Here is a 23,931-nt window from a genome sequence, read left to right on the forward strand (position 1 = left end):
GAGGAAGGGGCCACAGCCCCCAACTCCACCCAGACATGTGCTTCACTGATCCCCTGCACAGCTCCCAGGCCCCGGACGTTGACACTGCCATCCTTAACCGTCATACCATCCATCAAGCACCTCCATAGGACACAGGGGCAAAGAAGGGATTTGCTGTTCCAGCTGGGACATCGGTCTTCTGCCCTTGGATCGGGACCCACACCATCAGCGTCCCTGGTTCTCAGGCCACCAGATGTGGATAATAATGTGGCAATGGCTCTCCTGGGCATCCAGCTGGCAGGTGGCATATCAAGGGACTTCTCAGCTCCAAGGCCAAGTGAGCTGAAGCCTCTGAACTTGCACAGGGTGGTCCTGGATTTCAACGGTGTCTCAGTTTAATGATTTCTAACTTTGCTACAGTGCAAAAGCTATGTACATCAATAAAAATGTCTTCCACATTCTGAATGTGGACCTTTCCTCTGCCTGGCGACTGGCAGCATGACCCTCTCTCAGGAGGAGGGTGCATCCCTGGCCAACAGTCCAGACAGCCCTGGAGAGTCTGTAACTCGGTGACTATCCAGTAGGTGGCCAGCGGGACGGCCAGGATGAGGTGGCACTGGCTATCCTGGCTCTGGGGAAGGCCCAGGGCTGGGAGACCCTGTGTGCACCGGGTACTTGAAGTGAGCCAGCTCAGACATCCCACAGATGGCCAGCAGTGCAGGGAGCCACTCAGCACACACATTCTCCAGCTGTCACCCCGGCTAGAAGCAACCAGCTCCGGAGTAGCCTTTCCCAGGCGTCCAGGGTTCCCACCAGAGAGGTCCAGGGTGCCCCAAACCTCTCCTCCTTCCTTGCCGTTTTCCTACACCTCCTGAAGGAAGAGGTGAAGGAAGAGAGGGGACAGCACAGTGCCCACAGCAGACAGCCAGAGGGCAGAAATAAAATTGCTGTTTCAGCTCTGGGTGCGGGAAGAGGCAGGCCCTTCACCCGGAACGCCAGCACCCCGAAAGAGAGGAACGGACCCACTCCCATCCCAGTTAAGTGAGGGTGGCTGCGCTTTTTCCTAGCAGACTGGGCTCAGCAACCCCGCAGGGCCATGCTCAGCTTCGCCCACTGATCGCTGATGACTAACTGACCGCCAGGGGCGGCTAGCACAGGGGGTCTCTACAGAGGATCCCTGGACACGGCTGGCCAGGGACAGGGAAGACAGACGGGGTGTTCCAAAGTGGGGAGGGAGGTGAAGAGGAAGGGGTGAGGGAGGGAGAGAGATGAGGAGGAGGAAGGGGTGGGAGAGAGAGAGAGAGAGAGAGGGAGAGAGGAGGAGAGGAGGAGAGGCGATGGCAGAGCGGGGAGGAAGGCGGGGACAGGGGGGGAGGGGCAGGGGAAAAGGGAGGAGGAGGAAGGGGCGGGGCGGGGCGGAGCCTGCGCGGGAGCCCTAGGCGCGGAGGCGCGCGCTGGTTGGCCGCCGCCCCGCCCCCGCCTTAGCCCCGCCCCGCCCCCGCTCTCTCGGCCGAAAGTACGGCGAAAAGTCCGCGAGCGGCGGCGGCGGCGGCGGCGGCGGCTGCAGGGCAGGATGGGGTCCGGCTCGTCCAGCTACCGGCCCAAGGCCATCTACCTGGACATCGATGGGCGCATCCAGAAGGTACTGCTCTCCTTCCCCCGGCGCGGGCCCGGGGCCTCTTCCCGATCCGCGGGAAGCCTCCTCTCCGGAACCGGGCCGGCCGATCGTGCGCGGCTCCGGGCGCGGGGCGCGGGGCGGGGGGCGGTGCCCACCTGCCGGGGACGGGAGAGCTCCGCGCGCCCACGGTGCCGCCCGGGGGACTCCGCGGACCCCCTTTGTTCCGGGCCGCCCTCGAAGCCCCTTCCCTGTCCGGAGCGTCCCCACCTCTGCTTCTGAGTGGCAGACAGGGACAATGGGCCAGCTGGCTTGGGCCTCTCCTCAGCCCCCCAAGTGCCGGAGCAGAAGCCCTGTGAGGAGAATGCTCCCAGCCTCCGCCGGGCACGCCAGGGAGCCGGGCAGCCTCTCACCTTGCTGCCCGAGGAGGGCCCAGCACAGGGCGCCGAGCGATCCCCAGGCTGAGATGTGCCCCCCACTAGCTTCATTAGACCAGCAGAGCTGGGGGCCACCCCCTGGTCCTGGGGAGTCGGAGATGCAGCTCCCGCTGCATCCCCCGGGAGTCCGAGACTCTTCAAGGACGGGTGTCCAGCTCCCGTCAGTGTGGGCAGTGGGTCAAGGGTCCAGCACCAGGACACCAGAGCTCCTGACTTCCGGGACTGGGCACCCGCCGCTGCTTGGGATGGAGCAGCCTCCTTCTCCCCACAGGAGGGAGGGGCCCTACCCTGTGCGTCCCCTGCCGCAGCACAAGCAAGCACACACACACACTCTGTGTGCACACAAAGGCATGCACAAGCACATGTACAAATGTGCACGATACATGTGCACACACGCATGTGCGTGCATACACGCACACACATGCACAGACATGCATGCATAGCTTCCCTACCCCAAAGCCAGCTGAGGCTTCGTTAAAGATCTGCTCCTTCATCTTTCTAAAGAGATTAGGCGAGCGGGCACTGTCACCAGCCAGCTGCGGCAGGTCCTCCCTGAGAACATGCCCAAGGTCCCCCCGGAAGCTGCTCGGAAGTGGGTGAAAAGTGAAGAGGGGCACAGAAGAGCCCTGGGCCTGCAGACGGGCCCCACGGTGGGCAGGCAGGTTTTCCCAGGTGACACGGGGAGCGAGGTGACCTGTGGGAAGGGCCGGAGGTCGGGCAGGGCACTGGCGGGAAGCTCTCGGAGGGTATTGAGTTGTCTGTGAGGAATATCTGCTACCTGCTCCTTAGACTGTTAGAGGAAGTGAGAGGCTGTCAACAGCGGCTGACAGGGCCTCACAGTGGGCTTCCCCACGCGGCCCTGGCCCAGGGGGAGGGGCAGGAGGCTGGCCATGGTCCTGAACCCCGCCATGATGCCCACTCGGTCACTGTTTGCACTCTGTCATTCGGTGGTTGGGTGCTGGGGATGGACCTTTCATCCTGGTTGAGAGCAGGTCTTCGGGGTTCCTGAGTGCGCTGGCGTGTGCCTCCCACCCCTGCATACCTGCACTGCACCGGGCAGTGTTGTTGGGACGGGTGTGTCAGCTTTCTGTGACGCTCCGCTTCTCTGTCAGCTGCCATTCCTTTGCTGAAAGCCCCAGGCTCTGCACACATCCAAAGTTCCCAGCATGCAACCGTGCCTGTGTCCCTCGATCCATCCCATCTCTCTGACGGAGTCCGGGACAAGCCCATGTTGCTTCCCAGCGGAGGGCTCGGGCCCAGGAGGAGGGGACAAGGGCATACACCACCTTCTGTCACCTTGGCCACCATTCCTGTTGCCGGGCCAGCCCACAACCCTGCATTATCTCTGCTCTCCACCCCTCTGGTTGCCAACTCCTGACCACTTCAGCTCCCCCAGACAGCACAAGATGGGGAGGAAGTGACATCAAAGCCCGGGCTTCAGTGGTGCCCTTGTGCACAGGCTCTGTCTCCTGTGAGCATGACCATGGCGGCCTTCCCGGGACTGCAAGGGAAGCATGGCGATGTGGCAGCCTGCTCCGTGGGTGCAAAATTCCAGACACGTGAAGGTGCCAGCTCACTCAGAGGAGACCTGCAGCGGCTGGGAAGGATGGTGCCTCGTCCTGGGCCACATGGAAGATGTTGCTCCCCAGGGGCTGGAGAAATGGAGGCTGGTTCTGCACGCCTCCATGTTCCCTCTCTGTGCTGGGGAGCAGCTCCGTCACCTCCCTGCCTGTTTCCCCAGCTGTGAAGTGGGCCAGTGGGACCTGCTGTTGCAGGTCAGAGTGGCAGGAAGCAAGCCGCTGTCATGTGCTATGCATGTCTCTGAACTTCTGTGGCTGAGTGCAGTCCTGTGTGACTGGGCCTGGGCCACGCCACCTTGAGACAGGTCTGTCTGAGCTGAGCGGGTGCTGCCTGGGGCCCGGGAGAGCACCCAGAGAAGTACGAAGCAGTGCTTCCGGCTCGCTGGGACATCTCAGGGGCCACAGCAGGGCCCGGGGTGGGCAGTGTGCGTGGGCCACCCTGCGGGGTCTGTGGGGTCAGGAGCTGCCCGGTGGCTGGGGGCAGCCACCTCCACACCCCTGACTTGGGGTACACAGTGGGGACCACGGCAGGGCCCTGGTGGGTTACTGGTGGAGGAGGGGAAGGAGGTGGGAAAGCCGCCCAAAAGAGCTAACACCCTTGGTGTGTGTGCGGAGGGTTGTACTCACCTGCCTGCCTTCTGTCGCTCATGATCCCCGAGCTCCGCCAGGGCCATGCCAGGCATGGCGCTCCCTCCAGTTGCTCTGCACCCAATGTGTCCCCTTCCCCGGCACTCTGAGCTGCCGTGGCTTTGTCCGGGCCTGGCTCTGCAGTTGGAGCCAGGCTTTAATGCATCAACAGCTTCTTGAGTTTTGCTTCACGGGTTTTTTTGTTTTTGTTTTTGTTTTTTGTGTTTTTTTGGTACTGAGGATCGAACTCAGGACCTTGTACTTGCAAGCCAGGCATCAGAACCACTGAGCTAAATCCCCTGCCCTTTAGATAAGGCCAGTTTTCTTTTTTTTTGCTGCGCGGTTTCTGCTGTAAGGCAGGGAGCAAACAAGAAAATGGGGGCAGAGCACTGGACAGCCGCTCAAGTGTCCCCAAGGGCTCTCCTGTGCGTCCTGCCTTGCTTTGTGGCTGCCCTTGACCTGCTGGAGCTTGGTGCTCCCCAGGTTTCCCACCCAGCCTGGCCCTGTTGGCTGGACCCCCGGGTTGGCTTCTGAGTCCCGCCTGCATGTGCCCTCCTGTGGGGCAGGCCCCCTGTGCCAGGTCTCTGGCCTTTGTATGCCCTGCTCCGCTGGTCTCTTCCCGGCTTCGGGGAACCTGGCTGCCGGCTGCCTGTTTCCGTGAGTCCCTGGCGGGCTCAGCCTCGTCACCGTGTGATGAGTGCGCCTGGTCCCACCTCATCCATGCAGCTGCATGGCAAATCGTGGAGTCCCCTGGCTGGTGGTCACAGCTTTCCCTTCTCCTGAGGCTCTCCTGGCGGGATCTCGTTTTGCTTTGGAACCCGTGTACCAGGCTCTACCCATGGCTGCTTGCTGTGGGCCACATGGCTCTCACTCCCCTGTGCCGAACGAAATGCATCCCCAGCTGGGGTGCTGCTGCCCCCACCCTTGCCATGCCCAGGTGGAGGGTGTCTCCCCTTCACTGTCCTCACCAGCCCCCAAATAATCCATCTTCCTGTGATGCATTTATTACCTAGGATCTTTAAACAGGCATGGGCATGGCAGGCTGGGCTCAAGAGACAGGGAACCAGAGAAGGAAGCCGTGTTGGGTGACTTCGCCTTCACCCCTTGATTTCCAGGGTGCCGCAGCATCCTCTCCAGAAAGGACCCGAGGAGATGTGCTGTTTAAATGTCTAAAATGTTTCCCAAAAGGCACCTGTGCCGAGGTAGGGCTTTTGGAAGGTGACTGGATCACAGGGTTAGTCCTCTAATGAGTTCAGGAGCTGAATGAGTTGTCAGGAGGTGGGGCTGCGTGGAGTGGTCACTGGGGCGTGACCTGGAAGGGTGCGTGCTGTCCCCACTCCTCCCGTCCCTCTCTGCTTCCCGGCTCTGGCTGCCATTGAGCAATTTTCCTGGCCACACCCTTCCACCGTGCCATTTCTTCCTTGGAGCAGCCTGCCATGGATGAAACCCACTGAAACCAGGAGCCCAAACCTCTCCTCCTGTAGGTTTCGGGTGTCTGGTATTTTGTGTCACCATGGGACCCTGGCTAAGACACGCTGTCCAAGTTCCAGCCCAGGGACATGGGACATTCAGGGAGCAATGGTGGCCGCTCCTCCTTCCCATGGCTGTGGCCTGAGGACCCCTTCAAACACATGTTCCTCACGTGCGGAGGCTAGTGGGGGGCTGAGGCCTGCAGACCCCGGCGCACTCGGGGGCACTGCAGAGGAGGCCTGGCTCCAGGATGGCCCACCCAGTGGCACCCATCTCCTTCCCTTGCTGGCCAGGAGGCCAGAAGTCACTTTCTCCTCTGGGAAGTGGGTGGGTGGTGACGTCCCCGGAGAGCCACTGTGCAGACGATGCTGAGTCATACGGGTCAAGTGCCGGGTGGCGTGGTGCCGGGAGGCTGAAATGCCCTTCCAGCCTCAGGCCTGGCTACACGGCTCCTGGGCACTGCCCAAAGCCCGGCCCTATAAGCTCTGGCTGTCAGAGGATGCGACGCGGGCAGACGAAGGGCACAGCCCGTGGGGTCGCAGATGAGCGCCATGCAGATGAGAGCTGGAGCAGGGACACATGGCGGGCCTCAGTGCCAGCCCCGGTGTCTTGGGCAGCAGCCAGCAGCGAGGCACCTGGTGTCCCTGTGCTGGTGCTGGGCAGGCAGCTGGGGTGGTGAGCAAGCCACAGCCTCCCGCCAAGGGGCAGCACCTCACCCTCCCCATGCAGCCTGCTCCTGGGTGCTGGTGACCAGGCAGCCACCTCTCAAACCCAGAGGACCTCCGTGTCCACCCGGAAGTCCCGCCTTGGCTGACGCTGCCCGGCTCCCTGCCCCGCCTCCCCTGAGTATTTACTTTTGCCTCTGTGGAGCCCTGTCGCCGGCCCCGTCCCAGGGCCACAGGCTGCGTCTCTTCCCCAGATCCTGAACGGAAGGTGCCATTCCCAGAAATGACTGTCTAGAAGCAGTGACAAAAGGACATGGGGAGTTTACTCTTCTGCCTTAAATTTTCTGCTTAATTTATTTTTGTAATTATAGTAAATGCTTCATAACATAAAATTTACCATTCTAAGTGCCCAGTTCAGAGGCATTAAATACCTCACGTAACCGTGTACCCATCACTGCACTCCGTGTCTAGATCTTTCTCACTTTCCTAGACTGGAGCTCTGCCCCCATGAAGCGCTCTCCTCTTCCCTACCCCAGCCCCTGGCCCCCTATCCTGCTTTCTGTCTTGGGTTCTGCCTACTCTGGGGACCACAGACAGGGGACACCATCCACGTTGTAGTGTGTGTCAGGATTTACTTTCCTTTTCATGGGTTTTCCCTTGCATGGATGGACCTCCTTGAGCTCACTCCTTCCAAACGCATGAGTCCATCCGATATTTCAGACTTCAGCCACTTCCATCCTTGTTTCCTTGGCCTGCTCGAGGCTGGTGTCTTGCCTCTGAGAACCTTCAGGTGTCCCAGAGCACTGCTCTCTGCTGAGTCGTGGTCGAGTTGGCCTGTGCAGACCTCGCTGTGTATGGAGTGCAGCGCAGGGGCAGACTCTTGCCGTTAGCTGGGCTCATACGGGTTAGCTAGTGCTGTGATGTCGCCTGGAGCACCCCGGCTGTGGCAGGCTCCCCCGCCTCTGAGCCCAGGAGCAGCGTGGCTGACCCTCCACAGTGTGCCCTGGCTCTGGGCCCTTATTTTGTGTGCCTCCCACTGATTTATTCAAGCCGAGGCTTCCGGGCCTGGGGCTGCCCCGTCATCTCGCTCCAGGTGGTCCAGTGGCCCCTGGCTTCCGTCCCTCCCGGCCCAGCTGCATTTGCTGGTGCAGAGGAGAGTGGCAGCCACGTTGCACATGGCCCTGAGCAGCGACGGCAGGGGACAGCAGCAATGGGAAGGGGGGTCCCCCGCAGGCCCAGCCCCTGTGTGCAGCCTGAGAGCTGCCTGGGCTTCCGGGAAGCCATCCATGCCTGTGCAGGCGTCAAGGTCCTGCACCTCCAGCTCTCCCAGGTCTAGCGGAGAACGCTGCCATGCCGACGCGCTACAGCTGAAAGTGGCCGGCTTGGGAGTGACAGGGGTGGTGTCCGGTGGGGTCTGGGACCCTGGCCTGTCTGCCATGGGGCGCTGGTTTATTTTCCAAGCAGACCAGTTGACCGGGTCTGACCTGCAGGCAGCCTCTGCAGCACATCCAAAGCTGACTGGCGACCTCCATCCCCTCTCTCCCAGGAGCTCTGGGTCTGCAGCGACAGCTCGCCCAGCGCTCTGCAGCAGTGGCTGATTTCACCCTGCCCCCGCCAAGGCCTGGGAACAGTCCCCTAGTGGCCCCTCCGGTGGGAGACCCAGCAATCACAGGCCACGTGCTGCAGGCTCCCCAGGCAGCTTCCGTGAGCCTCGGACACGTGTTTAAGTCCCTTCCAGGGTCGGATTGTGTGGGGAAGGTCATGCCCACGCTGCAGGTGGGCGTGGGGCCTGCACCCCGAGGCGCAGGTGGCCGGGCGCCCAGGGCCAGGTGGGGCAGCAGAGGGCAGGGTGTGGAGCGGCTCCTCAGAGGGCTGCCAGGCAGGTGCAGCGGGCACAGCAGGCAGGGGCTGGGGCTGTGACAGGACGTGTGGGCTCCCAGGCCTCCCATTCACGCTCCACACACCTCATCATTACACTTCACACCACTGTCATCTCACACCACATGTTAGACACTACACTGCACACACTGGGAGGCGTGCACACTCAGCACACACGCACACGCAGTTAATGTAAGCCAGTGCACCCAGGTAGCTGGGGGCGGCAACGCAGAGGCTGAGGCAGGCCTGCCTCTCCCAGGGCCAAGGCCTGGTGCTGTCACCTGCAACCGTGGGCTCCCGTGGGTGAGCAGGAGGCTGGGCTGTGCTCTGGGGCACCCAGCCCAGTACCAGCTGCAGACACAGCAATGGCCCCACTGCTCCCACTGCTACCCACCTTGGTGAGTTGACCCAGGCACCCTGTTTTCCCCACCACCTGCTCTTCTGCCTGACACCCCCCAGGCCTGTCCCTGAAGGGCTGAGGGGCCCTGGCTGCTGTGCCAGAGCAGCCACCCCCCTCCACCTGCCAGAGACTGGGCTCTGATTCAGCCTCCGGCCTGGGGGCCCCACGTGTCCCCTGCAGGGGCTCAGAGCCCCTGAGGTGTCCCAGGCCCGCTCCCCACCACCGAGTGCCAGGCTCAGCTGCTGGAAGACACTGTGAGCCGGGCATCATCAGCTAAAAATAGCAAGCAGGAGGGTTCTCCTGCTTGGGGTGGCAGGCACGGTGTCCTGCAGTCGCAGCCTGGCACAGGATGTGCTGCCCACGGGCAGGGTGACGTCATCCAGGACCCGCGGCACTGAGTGGGAAGCCACCTGCACAGGGCAGGGTGGCAGGAGGGGGCTGAGCCACTGTGCGGGCCTAGAGCGGGTGGGAGCCAGCGCAAGCACACAGGCGGCCACTGGCCTGTCAGGGCAGTGACCATGTGAGAAGAGGTCCAGGGAAGGGTCTGGCTCCCCATTTCCTTCCAAGGTCCTCTGCCCGCCCTCTGCTGTGGCCTCGGAGAAAGGGCGTCTGCAGACGACGTCACGTCAAGGCTTAACCACCCTGGATTGGGAGCGCTCTGACCCCACATGCCTGCCGTCCCAAGGAGGGGGACATGGGGACAGAGACGGTGGCAGAGACCTGGGGTGTGTCTGTCAGCCGGGAGTGTCGGCCACGGCCAGAACGGGGGAGCAGGGAGGACATCCCCTGGGGCTGGGCCTGGGCCCGTGGCATATGCTCAGTCTGCGGGGACTGGTCACAGCAGCCGCAGGAGACTCAGGCACCCGCTGTGCCCCCCCAGCTCGGTCCAGCGCTTAGGGAACCCTCCGTGCTGCCCTCGGGACCTCCTGCACCCCAGGGTGCCGTCCCCAGCCCACGCACACACCCCGTGGGTCCTGGCACCCGGGAGAGCCCGGCCGGTTTTCACCAGCACTTGGCATCACAGGGCTCGTCCCACGGAGGGAGGTTGCTCTCCTGGGCTCACAGGTGGTATCCTCTCCTCTGCCCCAGGTGCTCAACGAGGAGGCCATTTGGGGTCCCCTAAGTCCCTAGCGGGCCTGAGTCTGTCTGTTAAGACCCTAAATTGGGGGCTGGGGATTTAGCTCAGTGATTCCACCGCCTGCCTCGAAAGCTAAGGACCCAAGTTTGATCCCCGGTACCAAAAAAAAGGACCCTGAATTGGTAGAGGGCGCTGCCTGGGGAGGTGGTGAGAGAGAGGTGACCAGGTCCAAGGACAGCATGAGGGGCCTGGTCCTCAAGCCCAGCTGTGGGGTACAGCACAGCTTCTTAAGCAGGGGTGTGGGGCTGTCACTCAGCCCGAATGAAAGTGCACACACGCGCGCGCGCACACGCACACACCACCGGCTGAGTCTGCCCTGACTACTTGAAATCAGCTTGCAGGGAGTGCTGCGTGACTGGTGACCTTGGCTGCCACCATGGAGGCAGGACCAGGCCAGGGGCGGGGAAAGCTGTCCACCGTGTCTCGACCTCCCCAGGGCTGGCTCTGTCCACGGAAGTCTCAGGTTTAGGCTTCAGTGCAAGTTCAAACCCCAGCGGGTGTCTCGTGGGAGCCACGCCCTGCAGCCGCACAGGGACACACACCTGCTCCTGCCCCAGGGCTCCCCGGCTGAGTTCTGGGGGGCCCCTCCATTGCAGTCCCACCTGGAAACGGCAACAGAATCCATGCAGCCGGCTCACCTGGCAGTCGTCTTTCCGCAGCTGTGACAGATTACCTGAACTAATCCGTGTCTGAGGGGGAAAGGTTTATTTTGGCGCCTGCTTTTCAGAGGCTCCGGTCCATGGCTGCATGGCAAAGCTGCCCACCTCGAGGTAGGCAGGGGGCAGGGAAAGGGGAGAGCCAGGGTGCTGCCCCTCCAGGGACACACCCACAGTGACCCGCTTCTAAGGCTGCTATGGCTCCGTCTGCTGGGGAGGGGACTGAGCATTCACAGGAGCCTCGAGGGGCCGCTCCGGGCCCAGCACTCACCGAGGGGTTGGCAGCTCCAGTCTGGGCCAGGAGAGGGGTGCACGTGGGTCACTCTGTTTCAGTGCTGCCCTGAGGTGCCCGGGAACCCCAGAGGGGTCGGGTTCAGGTGAGCTAAGGTGGGGCAGGGGCCAAGTCGTGCCCGCCGATCACCACCTGGGACCTCAGGAGCAGCCCAGCCAGGCTCTGCACCAGCTGTGTCTCCCTCCGCGTTTCTCATTCCTGTGGTCCCTCGCTCTTCGATTTGAATCCCCTGTGATCCATTCTTCATCCTCTTGGACACACGGGATGCCAGCCCCTCCTGTTTCTCTCTTCCTTCCCTGTCCAGCGGGAGCCAGAGCCCAGCCATGGCCAAAGCCTGCAGAACTCGAGCCAGGGGCCTTCATCTTTGTGAGCAGTCACTGGGCGTGGCTGACAGCGAGGGAGGGTGGCCTGCCGAGGGTTGGGCACTCCCATGCCCCTGCCGATCCTTGTCACCTTGCTGTGCGGCTCAACTCTGACCTTCGCATCTGCCAGCAGGGACGGTCAGGACCCCCTGTCCCCATGCTTCGGGGATCAGAGACAGCACGGGCTTCAGCGAGAAGTTTTCTTCCCACTTCTTATTGAAGAGCACATATTCTCTTCGATCCTTAAAAGCATGCCTTATGTGTTTATGTGATATGTGTACTTGACCATCTCAGAAACAGTTTTCTTTCTTTTATTTTTATTATTTTGGTTTTGGTTTTTTGAGATAGAGTCTTGCTGTGTAGCCCAGCCTGGCCTCAGCCTCACAGGTGTGCACCACCACGCCCGGCTTGGTTTTGTTTCTGTGTACTGCTCACATTGAGGTTATCCTAAATGAGGAGAAAGAGTTCTATTTTAGAGCTAGAACCACGCTGAAATAGAGGTGGGACCCTATGGGGCGGGAGAGCTGCGTCTCTCTGCCGCCCTGCAGATGGCTGAGTGTCTCCTTGAGAGCGCGGGTCTTTTTTTTTTGCTGTTTTTAAGATAATTCCTGTGACGGGCCTCGTAGATAGTAACAGATGGACACTTCTGTTATTATTTCATATTCTTTTGCAAATGCAGTGGCCAGAAAAATCTCTCCTATGTTGGAAAGGGAGATGAAGCTGCGTACAGATTTTATTTTAGCAAACAAAAAGGCCTTATTGCTGGGTGGCTCGAGGTAACCCATTCTGAATGGGGCATCATTGCCGAGTATCCTAAGAGCAGGAGACCAGACCGGAGGAACAACAGGTGCGTGCATCTGTGATTTATAATCAGAGGTGAATGCGACCTGTGGGCGGGCGGGTGCATGGAGCCAGCACCGCTGGCTGGCCGATGGATTGCCACAGCATTTCCTTTAGGTCACGGTCTCTTTGTAGCTTTTTTAAAAAATATAAACACTTGTAATTCTCAGACATTGAAAAGGCAATGGAAAATTCTCCCTTCTTTTTTTTTCTCTCTTTCGGTTTTCTGAGATGGGGTCTTGCTATGTATTCCAAGCTGACCTCGAACTCACTATGGAGTCTGGGCTGGCCTTGAACTCGGGGTGATCTTCCTGTCTCAGCCCCCTGAGTGCTGGGATAACAGGCGTGGCCCCCAAGAGAAGTCTCCCTTAACCTCTCCAAAAATGGAAAACTTGGAGTCCTCACTGGCCGGGCTGTGGCTGCCTCCGAGGGCGGGCAAGGCGGGTTCTGACGCCAGGGCTACAGCAAGCACCTAGGGCCTGGATAGAAGCCTCTGGCTGCTTTGGGGTCAACAGAGCCCTGCAGAAGCCCAGGGAAGTGTGTATAAAATGCCAATAACTCCTAAAAGCTATCAGAGATGATCACAGTCTATGATAGGCAAAAAAAGCATCTGAGTTGGTTTCTTTCCTTGCTGGTGGATGCAGTCAGGAACCTGGGTACCTTGAAAACCAGGCGCCGGAAATGCAACCCACTGGGGCTTGGGACAGGAGGGCGGCGTGGCCCTAAGTCTGCGCACTTGTGTGAGCCCAGCATTCAGGAGGCTGAGGCAGGAGGATCACTGTGAGTTTGAGGCCAGCCTGGAGTACATAGTGAGACCCTGTCTCAAAAAACTGAAAGAAAATATAAAAAATGAAGAAGAGCAGGCAAGGCCTCTTCTGGACAGGGTCCCCGAGCTGCAGGACCCTTGCCTTAGACTTCCACGAACGTCCATGGAAATGCCACGTGTCACAGCCGTAGATCTACAGCCCCTCTTGTCTGTGGAAATGGCCCCTGAAGGGACAGGCGTTCCAGGGACCCTCCTGCCATGTGGATCACAGCTTTCCACTCGGCTGGGCACTTAGGTGTGCCCCATCCCAGCATTCCCACCAGCAAGGTTGGATTATTTTCACAGATGAAAATCGGAGTCTTGGAAAGCTTAAGATCTCCCCTGGGTTGAGCTGGTAAGAGGAGGGGCTGGAACTGGACTCGTGTTCCTGTTTCCTCCTTCAGGATCCTCCGTGCTACCCTTATGTGGAGCAGTGCACAACTCCAATGCCTGACCAGGGCGAATCTGGACATAGGAGACAGCTCTGTGCCCACTCAGTCAGGACAGAGCTGGCTAAGAGCATTCCATCTCAGAGGTCACTCAATTGCTGAGGAATCCGCTGCAAGGCCCCAACCTCCTCTGTCCTATAGCAAAAAAACTTACTGCAGTAGTGTGTGTGATTTTAGCAACTGACTTGTTTTTTCTCACAAGATTGTACCTAAAATCCTAATATATAAAGCATATGTAAACAGTTAAGCAAAACATTTATTAATATCCACTTATTTTATAGATTCATATTTACAGCACCCAGTGGAGAATTAGTGAGTAAAAGGGAGGTCTTGCATTAATTCTGCATTTGGAATTGGGGGTTCGCAGCCACAGCTGCTTCAGTGTGTCGTGGTGACCCCAAGCTGACCTGGGGAGCCGCTGCCTGCTCCGTTCTGCAGACCGGAAGGGCTGGGTGCCCAGGCAGCAAGGGGCTGGGGTCTCAAGACCGCAGGGCAGGGGTGGCCCTGTAGGTCCCCGGGGCCCAGCCTGGGATGTGACGTGTTCCCAGATGGACTACGTCCAGAGGGCTGGAAGAGCCCACCCGCCAGGGGAAACCAAGTCACGTCTAGAAGGGCCGTGCAAGCGCACCAGGATGCCCCACTCTGCAGCCCCTCGGACCGCCCTTTGATTTTTTCTCCTGCATCTCCACCCCAGCCCCACCCCCGCTCTATGCTATTTCAATTCCGATTTCCGTCTTCTGGTAGCTGTCGCTTAATTTTCTTATGTACTTGGCTGTGTGCCAGAGAGCATTCTTTCCGAATAAAAATGGCAAAGACCTCTTCCCTCTCCTGAGGGTTTTATGGAAATGTAGCACCTGACTCCTAAGCAGCTCTGGATCAATCACTAACCTCAGCTCCTGGAGCAGGGGACGTCTTCCCTGCTTATAGAAGGAAAATATTTATTGTGGAAAATTTGAAAAATGCAGAATGATGTCAGGAAGCAAAGCAAATAATCCGCTATCCCCCACTCAGTGGAAAGCTACTGCTGCCTCGTGACGGCCCGGCTGGCCAGTGTTTCTTGTGCAAGGGTTTCACGTGAGTGTGTGCATGCGCGTGTGGCTTTCTCTCATACAGTTTTGTGTCCTGCGCGTTGTCACTCAGTGCCTGCCCCACCAGCAGCATCAGCAGAAGCGTGGCTGTGACACCTGAGTGGGGCTTGCCAGGAGACTTGGCCAGGTCTGGAGCGCGTGGCCTCCTCCCGCTGCCCTCTGGCAAATGACACAAGGCACAGGCCTTGGCCAAGCGTCCTCGCTGTGCAGGGGCAGCGAAAGCCTGAGTCACTGGCGGCGGCAGACAGGCTGCCACCCAACAGACGCCCGGTCCCCCTGTTTACTAGGATGATTCCCAAGAGCAGCACCTGGGACTGGGGTTCAGGGCCAGCGGCGCCCAGATTGCCAAACTGCTCCCCACAGGGGCTGCAGAGACCTGTGTCCCTCCACAGCCTCCCCCGGGGTCCCTGCTGCCCCGCAGTTTCACAGAAGCGTTTGGGGATCACAGCGGATGGGATGGGCATGGTGGCGCACACCTGTAATTCTAGCACCTGAGAGGCTGAAGCAGGAGGATCACTGCAAGTTCAAGGCCAGCCAGGGCTACACGATGAGTTCACGACCACCCTGAACTACATAGCGAGACCCTGTCTCAAAAAAACTAAAAACAAAAGCCATCATGTGTCACCTCTTGGGACTGGCTTCTCCCTAGGCACTATCCCTCGGGTCTGTCCTCTCAGGTGGCTGCATGGGTGATCAGTCACTGCTGTCCCCATGCCACATGGCGCTGCGGGTGGAGGTGGCAGTGTCTGACGATTCCCCGCAGAGGGCTGTTGGCGTCTGCCCCTTCCTCTGTCTGCCCATTTCATTTCCCTGGTATTTCCATTCAGTGTCTCGGAGGCCGAGGTGGCTGTTTCTGAGTTCAGTGTCCCTTAGTTTGATCGGGCAGGCAATTTCTCACGCGTGATTCATCATCAAGCTACAAGAGCCAGTGAGACCGCATCAGGGCTTGTTGCTGACATCTCCGGGGTGATGGATGAAATGTTCCAGTACCCAGGGCTGAGCGCCGGGGTTACCAGGAACGGAGGAGGTCAGGAAGGGACAAGGTGTCCTGCAGCCCACAGGGACAGAGCTCTGCCTTCCTCCGACACCTGTGGGGCTCAGCGTCACGGTCCCCACACACTGGGGCTCCCGTCTTCACTTGCGGGGAGCAATGCAGAACTGTAACAAGCAGAACCATCCCAGCGCTTCATTACTCCAAGTTCAGAGACGCTCCGTGAAAATTGTTGCTAAGGCAATTGAATAAAAAAAATTCATAGCCAGGGTAAGCGGCAACAGCAAGACAGTGAACATAATTGTGTGTTTTACAGCTGTCAGCCCTGAGCATGACTTCCCCAACACAGATACGTTTTTAATGATTTTGAAAGGCAGCACAGATGTTGGCAGTGGTTTCGACAGGAAACTAATGTCACCCTGGTCCTCCCCCTCTGCAGGGCGGTCTCCCTGGGGAAGGGTCACGGCTGGCCCTGAAGAGAGAAGCCCCGGCCTCCGCTGCTCCCAGAGGCTGGCTGGTGCTGGACTGGCTGGGTTTGGTTCCGAGCTCAACCTAAACCATAATTGCCATTTGGCTACAGTATTTGTCCAGGACTTGGTGTGTTTCATCATGTAGAGCCGCAAACGCCTGTGGGGGAACCCCAGGGTTCCTGTGGTCACGGCTGTGTGCCAATCCAAACCAGCACCTGGCAGGCCAGCAGAAATGTTCACGGCAGTGGCGGGGAGGGGCCTCAGAGAGGTGTCAGTCCGCTCAGCTCACCACGGCATGGAGGGTGAGGGGCTGGGCCACGTCTCCGTGCCACCGTGGTCAATGGGCCTTCTCCACACCCTCGATTGTCCGGAAGAGGGAATTGTCTCCACGGTGGCCACTGCCAGCCACACTTGGGCTGAATCCAACCTGAGATGGCAAAGGGAAGTGGGGCGGAGATGATGGGAGGTCATTTTATAGCTGAAGCCCAGATCCAAGGGCAGAACGCTATGCTTCCCGTCGGGATCTGCCCTGCCAGCAGACCTCGACCCCAGGTCAGCACCTCAGAAGAGGAAGACAGATGGCGGAAATGGAGGCCCCCTTGTGAATTCTCATGTGACCATTAAGTAGTGTGTGGAAGGGGCACATATCTTTAAACGGCTGCACCAAATTTCAGAACCAAGCTAAGGCAAAAACCACACAGGACACCCAAAGTGCAGCCAGCCTCCCCCAGCGCCTGCCCCAGAGCAAGACCCGGCTCTGTGTCTGCAAGTGGATGGAAGCTGTAGCCAGACGGACCAGTGTGGGCAGGGCAGGGGCTGGAGGTGCTGGGCCTGCGTGGACGAGGGCTGGGAGGGGGTTCAAGGTGCCAGGGCTGGTGCTAGCGCCCTCCTCAACACCGGGCCTAACCCCATCCAGCCGGCTCCCCACTAGAAGACTTGCAGTGGGACAGGAGGATGTGCAGGAGGAGCCTCACTGGACCGGGCCTCTCGGATTCCAGGACGGAGGCACCTCAGGCCTCAAACCACACGGGTCAGGCCCCTAAGGGCTCAGCTCCAGGTTGGCCAGCGTCACCTGAGACCTAGAGGCCCAGGGCGGGAGGACGTCAGCCTCAAGCCCTTGTCTGGCCAGGCCCCCTTCGTAGGGGAAAGGCCTTCAGGCACAGGTCCCCGCAGGATGGGGCTGCCCGGCCTCTGCAGAGCCCCCAGCCCCGGCCGCGGCTGCCTGGCCTCTGTGTCCCAGTTTTCCATTGGTTAGGGGAAACCGCACCCAATAGACTCTTCCGCTGCAGCGCCCCCCATGCCTGTCACTCCTTGCTCTCCGTTACCGTGTCCTTCCAGACTGGCTGCGGTCGGCACACAGATGATGGAACATTTTCAGGTGGGAGGCTGGCGGGAGGCCTTTCCCGGGGCGTGGAAATCTTTTATTCCTGCTTCAGCTTCACAAGAAGGCCATAAAGCCCCAGCCCCCTCCAGGGAGAGTTCGGCCCGGATCCCGCCTCCCTTCTCCAGGGCAGCCTGGAGCTCCACGGCATGGGCTTTGTGTCCCACTTGTTCACCCTTTGAATGGGGGTGTGCGGGAGGGGACAGGGCCTGGACCACTCAGCACTGGAAGAAGCCCCTGGACCCAGGGTCCAGGGCTGCAGCTTTAGCACCTGCTCTGTCCTGGCCCTGGCCTGGTGCGGTGGTCCCTCTTGCCTCTGCCCTGGCTTCCAGCCCTGTTCCTTCTAAGCCCACGGTCAGGATGCTTGGGAGTCACACACAGGAGCCTCCCAGGGCTGGTTCAGGAGGCTATGGTGCAGGGAGGGGGCTTGTGAGGACACCTAAGGGTGCCACCGGCCGGCAGCCTCCCCTCTGCCTCTGTTCCCTCTCCCTCCAGTCCTGACAGCCAGCCTCTTGACTGGGCTGGGGGACATTTGACCTCTTACCCACCTGACGAGGGTCGCTCAGGCCCGAGAAACCCTGGGCCAGAAGTCGCTTCACACCCGAGGCCCAGCTCAGCAGAGCTTGTCACTGGGGGCTGCTCCGCCCCCTGAAGGTCAGGCTTGCCCCAAGGAGCTGCAGCCACAGCGGAGACGCTCATTCATTGCCCCGGGTCCCAGAAATCCAGCAGTTGTCCACTGGGATACCTACCAAAATAAAGCTGCTGTGGATAGTGCGGCAAAGAGTTCCTTTGGGGGCATCTGGGAATTTGGAGCCCATTGGAGACCTGTGTCAGCGTCACCCTGTTTTAGAGCCTGCAGCATCTGAGACTCATGGGCAACAGCAATGGCATCGGGCTGTGCAGTGAATCTTACTTGTCAGCATGGCTGGATTGGGGGCCCCTGGAGAGGTGACTGGATCAGGGGGTGCAAACTACTCAGCGGATTCATCCAGGGGCATTCACAGCTGAGTGTGCTGCTGAGAGGTGGGGCTGGGGTGGAAGAGGAGGTCACTGGGATCTTGCGGGGGGTGTCCCTGGCTGGCTGCTGCTCTTCCCGGCCACCATGATGTGAGCAGCTTTGCTCTGCAAAGCCCTTCCGCTGTGGTGTTCCTGCCTCAGCGGACTGAGGATTGACCTCTCTGAAATCATGAGCCAGCTCTCCTTTAAGTTGTGTATGGTGAGAGTTGTGTCCCAGCCATGGGAAAGCTGACTGATCCAGCCGCTGGGATGTGTTTTGAGTAATTCTTTCCAGGTGTGTTCCTGCATGTGCTGCTCTCCAGAGGCAGATGGCCACTGATGCTATTGGCCGGTTCACAGAGTGGTAAACTGAGGCTCCCCTGCTTACAGGCTTACCCACAGTGTGCAGAGGAAACCAGGGCACGGGAGTGATGATGAAGGACAGAACTGTGGTCTCAAAGGCACTGCTATGTCCTTAGCACCACCTCTAGGAGGAGGCTGGACATGGGGCCATGGGGCCGAAGATGCACAGCCGATGGCCCAGCTGAGGTGCGATCCTGATCCCTGGGCTGGTAGGCGCTCAGACATCTCTGTGTGCCTCAGTTTCCTTGTGTCACTGCCCTCGGATGGCGCTCAGCATGTGATCCAGCACGGATCAGTGCCTCTCCTCCAGGTGTGCTCACAGACACACACAGTCTCCACCCAGGACGGGCATCGGGCCGTAGGGCAGTGCTCTGTCTCCTCACTTGTTTCTCTTGTCTTGTTTTAATATCATGATGCTTCCAGTCAAGCTGCATGAACGGCTTTGGGCTGATCTTCTAGGCTTGCTGACCAGCCCCTCCTTGCTCTGCTCCAAGCTGGGTGGTAGCATAAAACCTCTCCTTTTCCTCAAATTTGGCTGCATCCACCCCTCAAGATTAAATTTCATTTCATTAATTTGTTTTGCTTTACTTATTTTCTGAGACAGGGTTACTTAACAGTACTTGACAGTTACTTAATAGGCTGGCCTTGAACTCACAGTGATCCTCTCGCCTCAGCCTCCTGAGTGCCGGGATTATAGGTGTGTGCTATCACACCCAGCAAATTGGGGGGGGGGGGGGGTCTCTGTGTTTCTGGATAAAAGAGAAAGAAATTTCAAAGTTATTCCACGTGAAGGCAGGGATTCCTGGATCCTCCATGTCCTCGAGCTGCAGCTGGGCTGGTTGCCCCCACCAGTAATGCGGGTCCCCTGGGGCTCAGGACATTTTCCACTCTGCTCTCCCAGTCTGGTCTTGCCGAGGGCTGATGATAATCGCACAGGTGCAGCTGAGAGGCTCACACAGACATAAAATGGCCACAGCGCAGAGAGCTTTCTCTACCTCCGACCACAGTCGCTTCAAGGAAAATCAGAGAACTGTACATGTACATGGTGTGATCAAAAAATCAGGACATGTTTACATTTTTTAAAAATGTATTACAGTAAAAGACACATTGTCATAACCTATCTCAAAATCCTACCTCTCACATCAAATATGCTCATCCCATAAACTGGCCGCTTCCTGCGGCAGTTCTGGAGCCCTCTTTCCTGAGTGTCTTTAATTGTGCTGTCCTGGCTGCCACAATAGGGGCCTGAGAGGATTCAAAATGTTTCCCTTTCGTGGCCATTTTGCCTTTGGAGAAGAGCCAGAAGTCATATTGTGCCAGATCCGGTGACTAAAGTGGATGAGGACACCGCGCCATGTTTTTACGAGCTGCCTTTCTGCTGGATGGCGCTGGGCAGCAGCAGTTGCTGTGTTTTTATCATACTTCATGGAGACACTCAGGAAAAGACTTCCAGAGCTGCTTCAGAAAGTACAAGAAAGATGGGACGAGTGTGTTCAAAGGGAGGGGAGGATTTTGAGGGGAATTCATGGCGACTCACCTGTTACCATAATCATTTTTTATTTAAACATGCACTGTATGTTTCAGTCACACTGAGCATATGGAGTAGAGGAATGTCATGACCGACTCGCCAATGGAGTCAGGATTATTTTCTGGTGCAGACACTCAATGCAGTCTTCCTTGCTCCCTCCAGATTTCTGTTAGCCTCCCTGCATTTTGTCCACAGTAAGCTTAAAGACAGGTGATTCTTTTCGCAGATGAAGCTGACTCTCCGAGTTTGTCGGGGTTGTTTGTTTTAGGCATCAAGAGTCCAGTACCATGTGACCTTTTTGGGTTTGCTTTGCTGGACGATTTCACAACTGGACTTTAAAAAGCCTCCATTATTCGCCACCCTGAGGCTAGGAAGCCAAAGACAGCCGAAACATCCTTTCTCCTGCATGTCTGCTCACCCTGAGCAGATCAGTTTTGCAAAGTCACCTGGGGATCCGGTCCCCTGGCACAGCGTCCCCTGCAGGAGGCTCCTGGTTTCCCCCTGCACAGTGGAGGTCAGAGCCCTTGCAGTTAACCCCATTGCCAGGGAAAGTGGAAGACCATTTCGCAAGTTCCTGGAGGTGTGGAGGAGGGAGCGCTGACCGTGAAAACCAGGTGTCGTTTCTAAGTGCTTCATTGCAGTTGGCAACAAATTTACCAGGTTGCTAAGGGCTGTGGGTTGCTCAGAAAGAAGGAGCCGGGGATTCCTCACAGCGCCAGGTGAGCCAGGCTGGAGAGAGAGAGGGTCCCGTGTCACCCACCGGGTGCTCTGAGATGGCTTGGGTTGGGGGAGCTGTCTCACCATCTTCTGTTTCTCAGCAACAAAGGGTTGTGGAAATCCAGAGTAGCCCCTCAGGTCTGGGGGCAGGGTGCTTGCTTCTCGGGGTGCTGGTGGTTTGGGGTGCCCAGTGCAGCCCTTTTCTGTAGTACCCTGACCTGCTCCCACTGGGTCACAGAAACCCGGCCCCTGAGCCAGAGCCCTCAGCCAGTGTCAGAGCTGAGCCAGGCCGTCTGGAGATGCCAGCTGCCCTCATTCGGGCCCATTTTACAGAACATAAGAGTCGGGGCACAAAGAGGCCACGGAGCTTGCCCTGAGTTGCAGGGGCTGGTGGCAGAGTCGGGGACCCCCCACCGGGCGGCGCAGCTCCCACGCTCGGCCCCCGGTGCTGCAGCAGGAGAGCCTGGCCATGTGCCTGTGCCGGCCTCCATCACCCCTCCTGGTGAGGACACACAGAGGAGACTGTCCTCGGCCTTCACCTCTCGAGGTGCTGCCGGCCCCTGCTTCCTGCAGGCACCCCAGGAGGTCCATTGTGGGCGCCGGTCTGCTCAGAGGACCTCACGCTCAGCCTGTGTGGCTGGGGGGCTGGGCCAGCCCCTGGCTTCACGGCACCCTCGTGCACATGTAGGGGTCCTTTAAAAAGGAGCCGATGGCTGAGGCCACACAGGGCCCCCTCTTGGAGTGGAGCAACCCTTGGGAACACATGGTTGAGCTGCTGCCCTTAATCCAGGGAGCCTGAAATAATAACATGCAGATGCTTGGGGCCCTGCCCAGGCCCACTGCAGGGGACCCCCAAGCTGGGGTCCAGAATCAGTGCTTTTCCTCCCTTCCCCCAGAAGAGCAGTCTGAAGAGGGGTGCCTTCCTGCCTTCCTCCCTGCAGCTCTCAGCCCAGGAAGCCCGCACCCCAGCAGAGCCGCTCAGAGGTCCAAGTGCAAAGTCAGAGTCCACCCCACCTCAGGGTGCCTGGCCCAGACCCAAGACCCCTCAGCCAGGGGGGCACAAAGGCCATACTGGGGTGGCCATGGGTCAGGATGAGGCGGGGCACCATGGGACAGACCCAAGGACCTCAGGTGCCGGGCAAGGAGGTGGCCGCCTCTGTGGGTGCAGGAAGCCAGCATAGGCTCTACAAAGAGGGACAGGCACAGGGGAGACCGGAATGGACTGGGGAGGAGGCCACTGCAGCAGTCTAGACAAGCCAGGGCCAGGCCAGGACAGTGAGCTTGGACCGAGATGCTGCTGACATTGAGGAGAGGGCAGAGGCACAAGGGACAAGACCCTCAAGGGAGAGCCACACGGCTGCTTTTGTGCCCTCGCTGCTGGTGAAGTGGCGAAGAGGGCGTTCACTGAGGGAGCCGGGCACCGTGTCCTGGGGCAACATCTTTCTTGAGGAACACAGGGCTTTGGTGTGAGCCGCCCATGCCCTGTGCACCTTGCAGACCCCCTTGGCGAACAGGAGCCCCTTAGCCATTGAGGGTTCATTCCAAGACCACCAGAGGGTGGCTGCATGGAGCATGCTCTGTGTGTACTCCCTTCTTCTGGTACATGGCACAGAGCTATGATTAATTTGTGAATTAGTCACGATAAATGCTGAGCAACAGTAACTGGCCATACAACAGAAGAGTCAGGACATTAAGGCAAGGGTCGCCTGAACAGGAGCCCCACGAGGATCTGACCACTGGGGCGGCTGCCAAGTGACTCTTGAGTGGGGTCCCCTGGACGAAGAGTTGACTCAGAGCCAGGGGACTAGAGATTTCACCACCCATGGCTTTGAATTTACAAACTGCTTATTTCTGGGGTTTTCCACCTAATTATTTCGGGCCCCGGGTGACCGAGGGTGAGTGAATTCCAGGGGTGAGACCGTGGATAGGGGTCTGGCGGCACAGGGGGCCCTCCTCCCTCACAGCGGGGGTCCCCTAGGCAGGAGATGCCGATGTGGCCCGGGGTTTCTCTCTTGTCGCAGCCTCACTGGTCAGGAGGTGGTGTGACACTGTGACCCACGTGGTCCCCGCCATTTTGACCCCTTTGATCGAATCATTGAGCTTCAGTCTCCAAATACAAAGCCAGTCTTTTTTTAAGTCATCGAACTTCAATTTCCTTTTTCACATAACGGCTCCGTGATATAACTAGACTGCACCAACGCGTTGCTCAGTCCCGCCCGCTGGCAACTTTATGCCACAGGCTGCCGAGGTAGCCCACGGGTGTGCAGATGTGGGTGACCACTGTGTCTCTCATGACCCTTTCTTTTCACTGGACAAAGAACCAAGCTTTCCACAGCCCGGCTAAATAAGATGTGCCTGTGACATGCCAGGGCCTGTGGTTATGGTTTTCCTTTGTGAAATAAACCTTCGAGTCCAACTCAGAGCGGAAGCACGTGGAATCTGACATCTCCATGGAAACCAGTTGCCCCCTCGTGCCTCACCGCCTGTGACTTCTCTTTTGTAGGTGGTTTTCAGCAAGTACTGCAACTCCAGCGATATCATGGACCTCTTCTGCATCGCCACGGGCCTGCCGAGGTGGGTGCCACATGCTGGGCTCCAAGGAGGACCTGGGGAAGACAGGGTGTGGGTGAGGATGGGGCGTGAGGCCCTGGGCTTTCCAGTCAGGGAACCAAGCCCACGGGAGCTGGTCACTGGGCTGGATTCAGCAGATGCGCCCCCTTCAGAGTCGGGGGTTTCCTTCACTAATGCACTGGCTTTGGAGAAAGGAAGCCGGCTGTGTCTGGGTTTGGTCTCTTTTTCTATCTCATGGCCTTGTTACCACCCCACCCGTGGCCCAAGACTCAGACACAAGTCGTAGCACCAAGCATCTGTCTCACAGAGGAGTTCCTTTGCTCAACCAGGTATGTACAAGCCTGGAAATTTTCCAGTATGGCTTGAGCATCCCTACACCAAAAAGCTGAAATCCAGAAATCTCCCAAACCCCAGCATTTCAAACACTGTTCTGACGCCAGTGGGAAATGCCACACCTGGCCTCATGGCCCGGGGCAGAGTCAAACGAAGGTGCGCTACAAATGCTGTATGAACTCTATGAAAAGACAGGTTTCCTGTTTGGACGAGGTCCTCTCCAGGGTCTCTAATTACGCATATGGAGTATCCCCACCTGCAAGGAAGCACGAACTCTGAGACACCTCGGGCGGGAGCACT

At 58.7% G+C, this 23,931-nt stretch overlaps 1 protein-coding gene across 14 annotated transcripts in view; it reads left to right on the forward strand.

Moving 5' to 3' along the window:
- The first annotated feature begins 1,460 nt into the window (after positions 1 to 1,460).
- Positions 1,461 to 23,931, forward strand: part of Pde9a (phosphodiesterase 9A) — a 93,367-nt gene continuing 70,896 nt past the window's right edge. For 12 of the 14 annotated variants that reach the window (XR_015451392.1, XR_015451393.1, XR_015451395.1 and 9 more), the window contains exons 1-2: positions 1,461 to 1,621; positions 23,231 to 23,301. Coding sequence is in view for 10 of the 14 variants with exons in the window: in XM_087211496.1 (XP_087067622.1) it covers positions 1,553 to 1,621; positions 23,231 to 23,301 (140 nt within the window). In the remaining 4 variants the exon portion in view is untranslated. Of the gene's footprint in view, positions 1,622 to 20,274; positions 20,625 to 20,646; positions 20,730 to 23,230; positions 23,302 to 23,931 lie in introns of those variants that run through there. The other 2 variants (XM_013071355.3, XM_013071354.3) reach the window with 2 other exon arrangements.

The sequence above is a fragment of the Heterocephalus glaber genome, unplaced genomic scaffold, assembly GCF_053883595.1.
Source record: "Heterocephalus glaber isolate CG9 unplaced genomic scaffold, H.glaber_assembly_v1.0 deba00000122, whole genome shotgun sequence".
Classification (NCBI taxonomy): Eukaryota; Metazoa; Chordata; class Mammalia; order Rodentia; family Bathyergidae; genus Heterocephalus; species Heterocephalus glaber.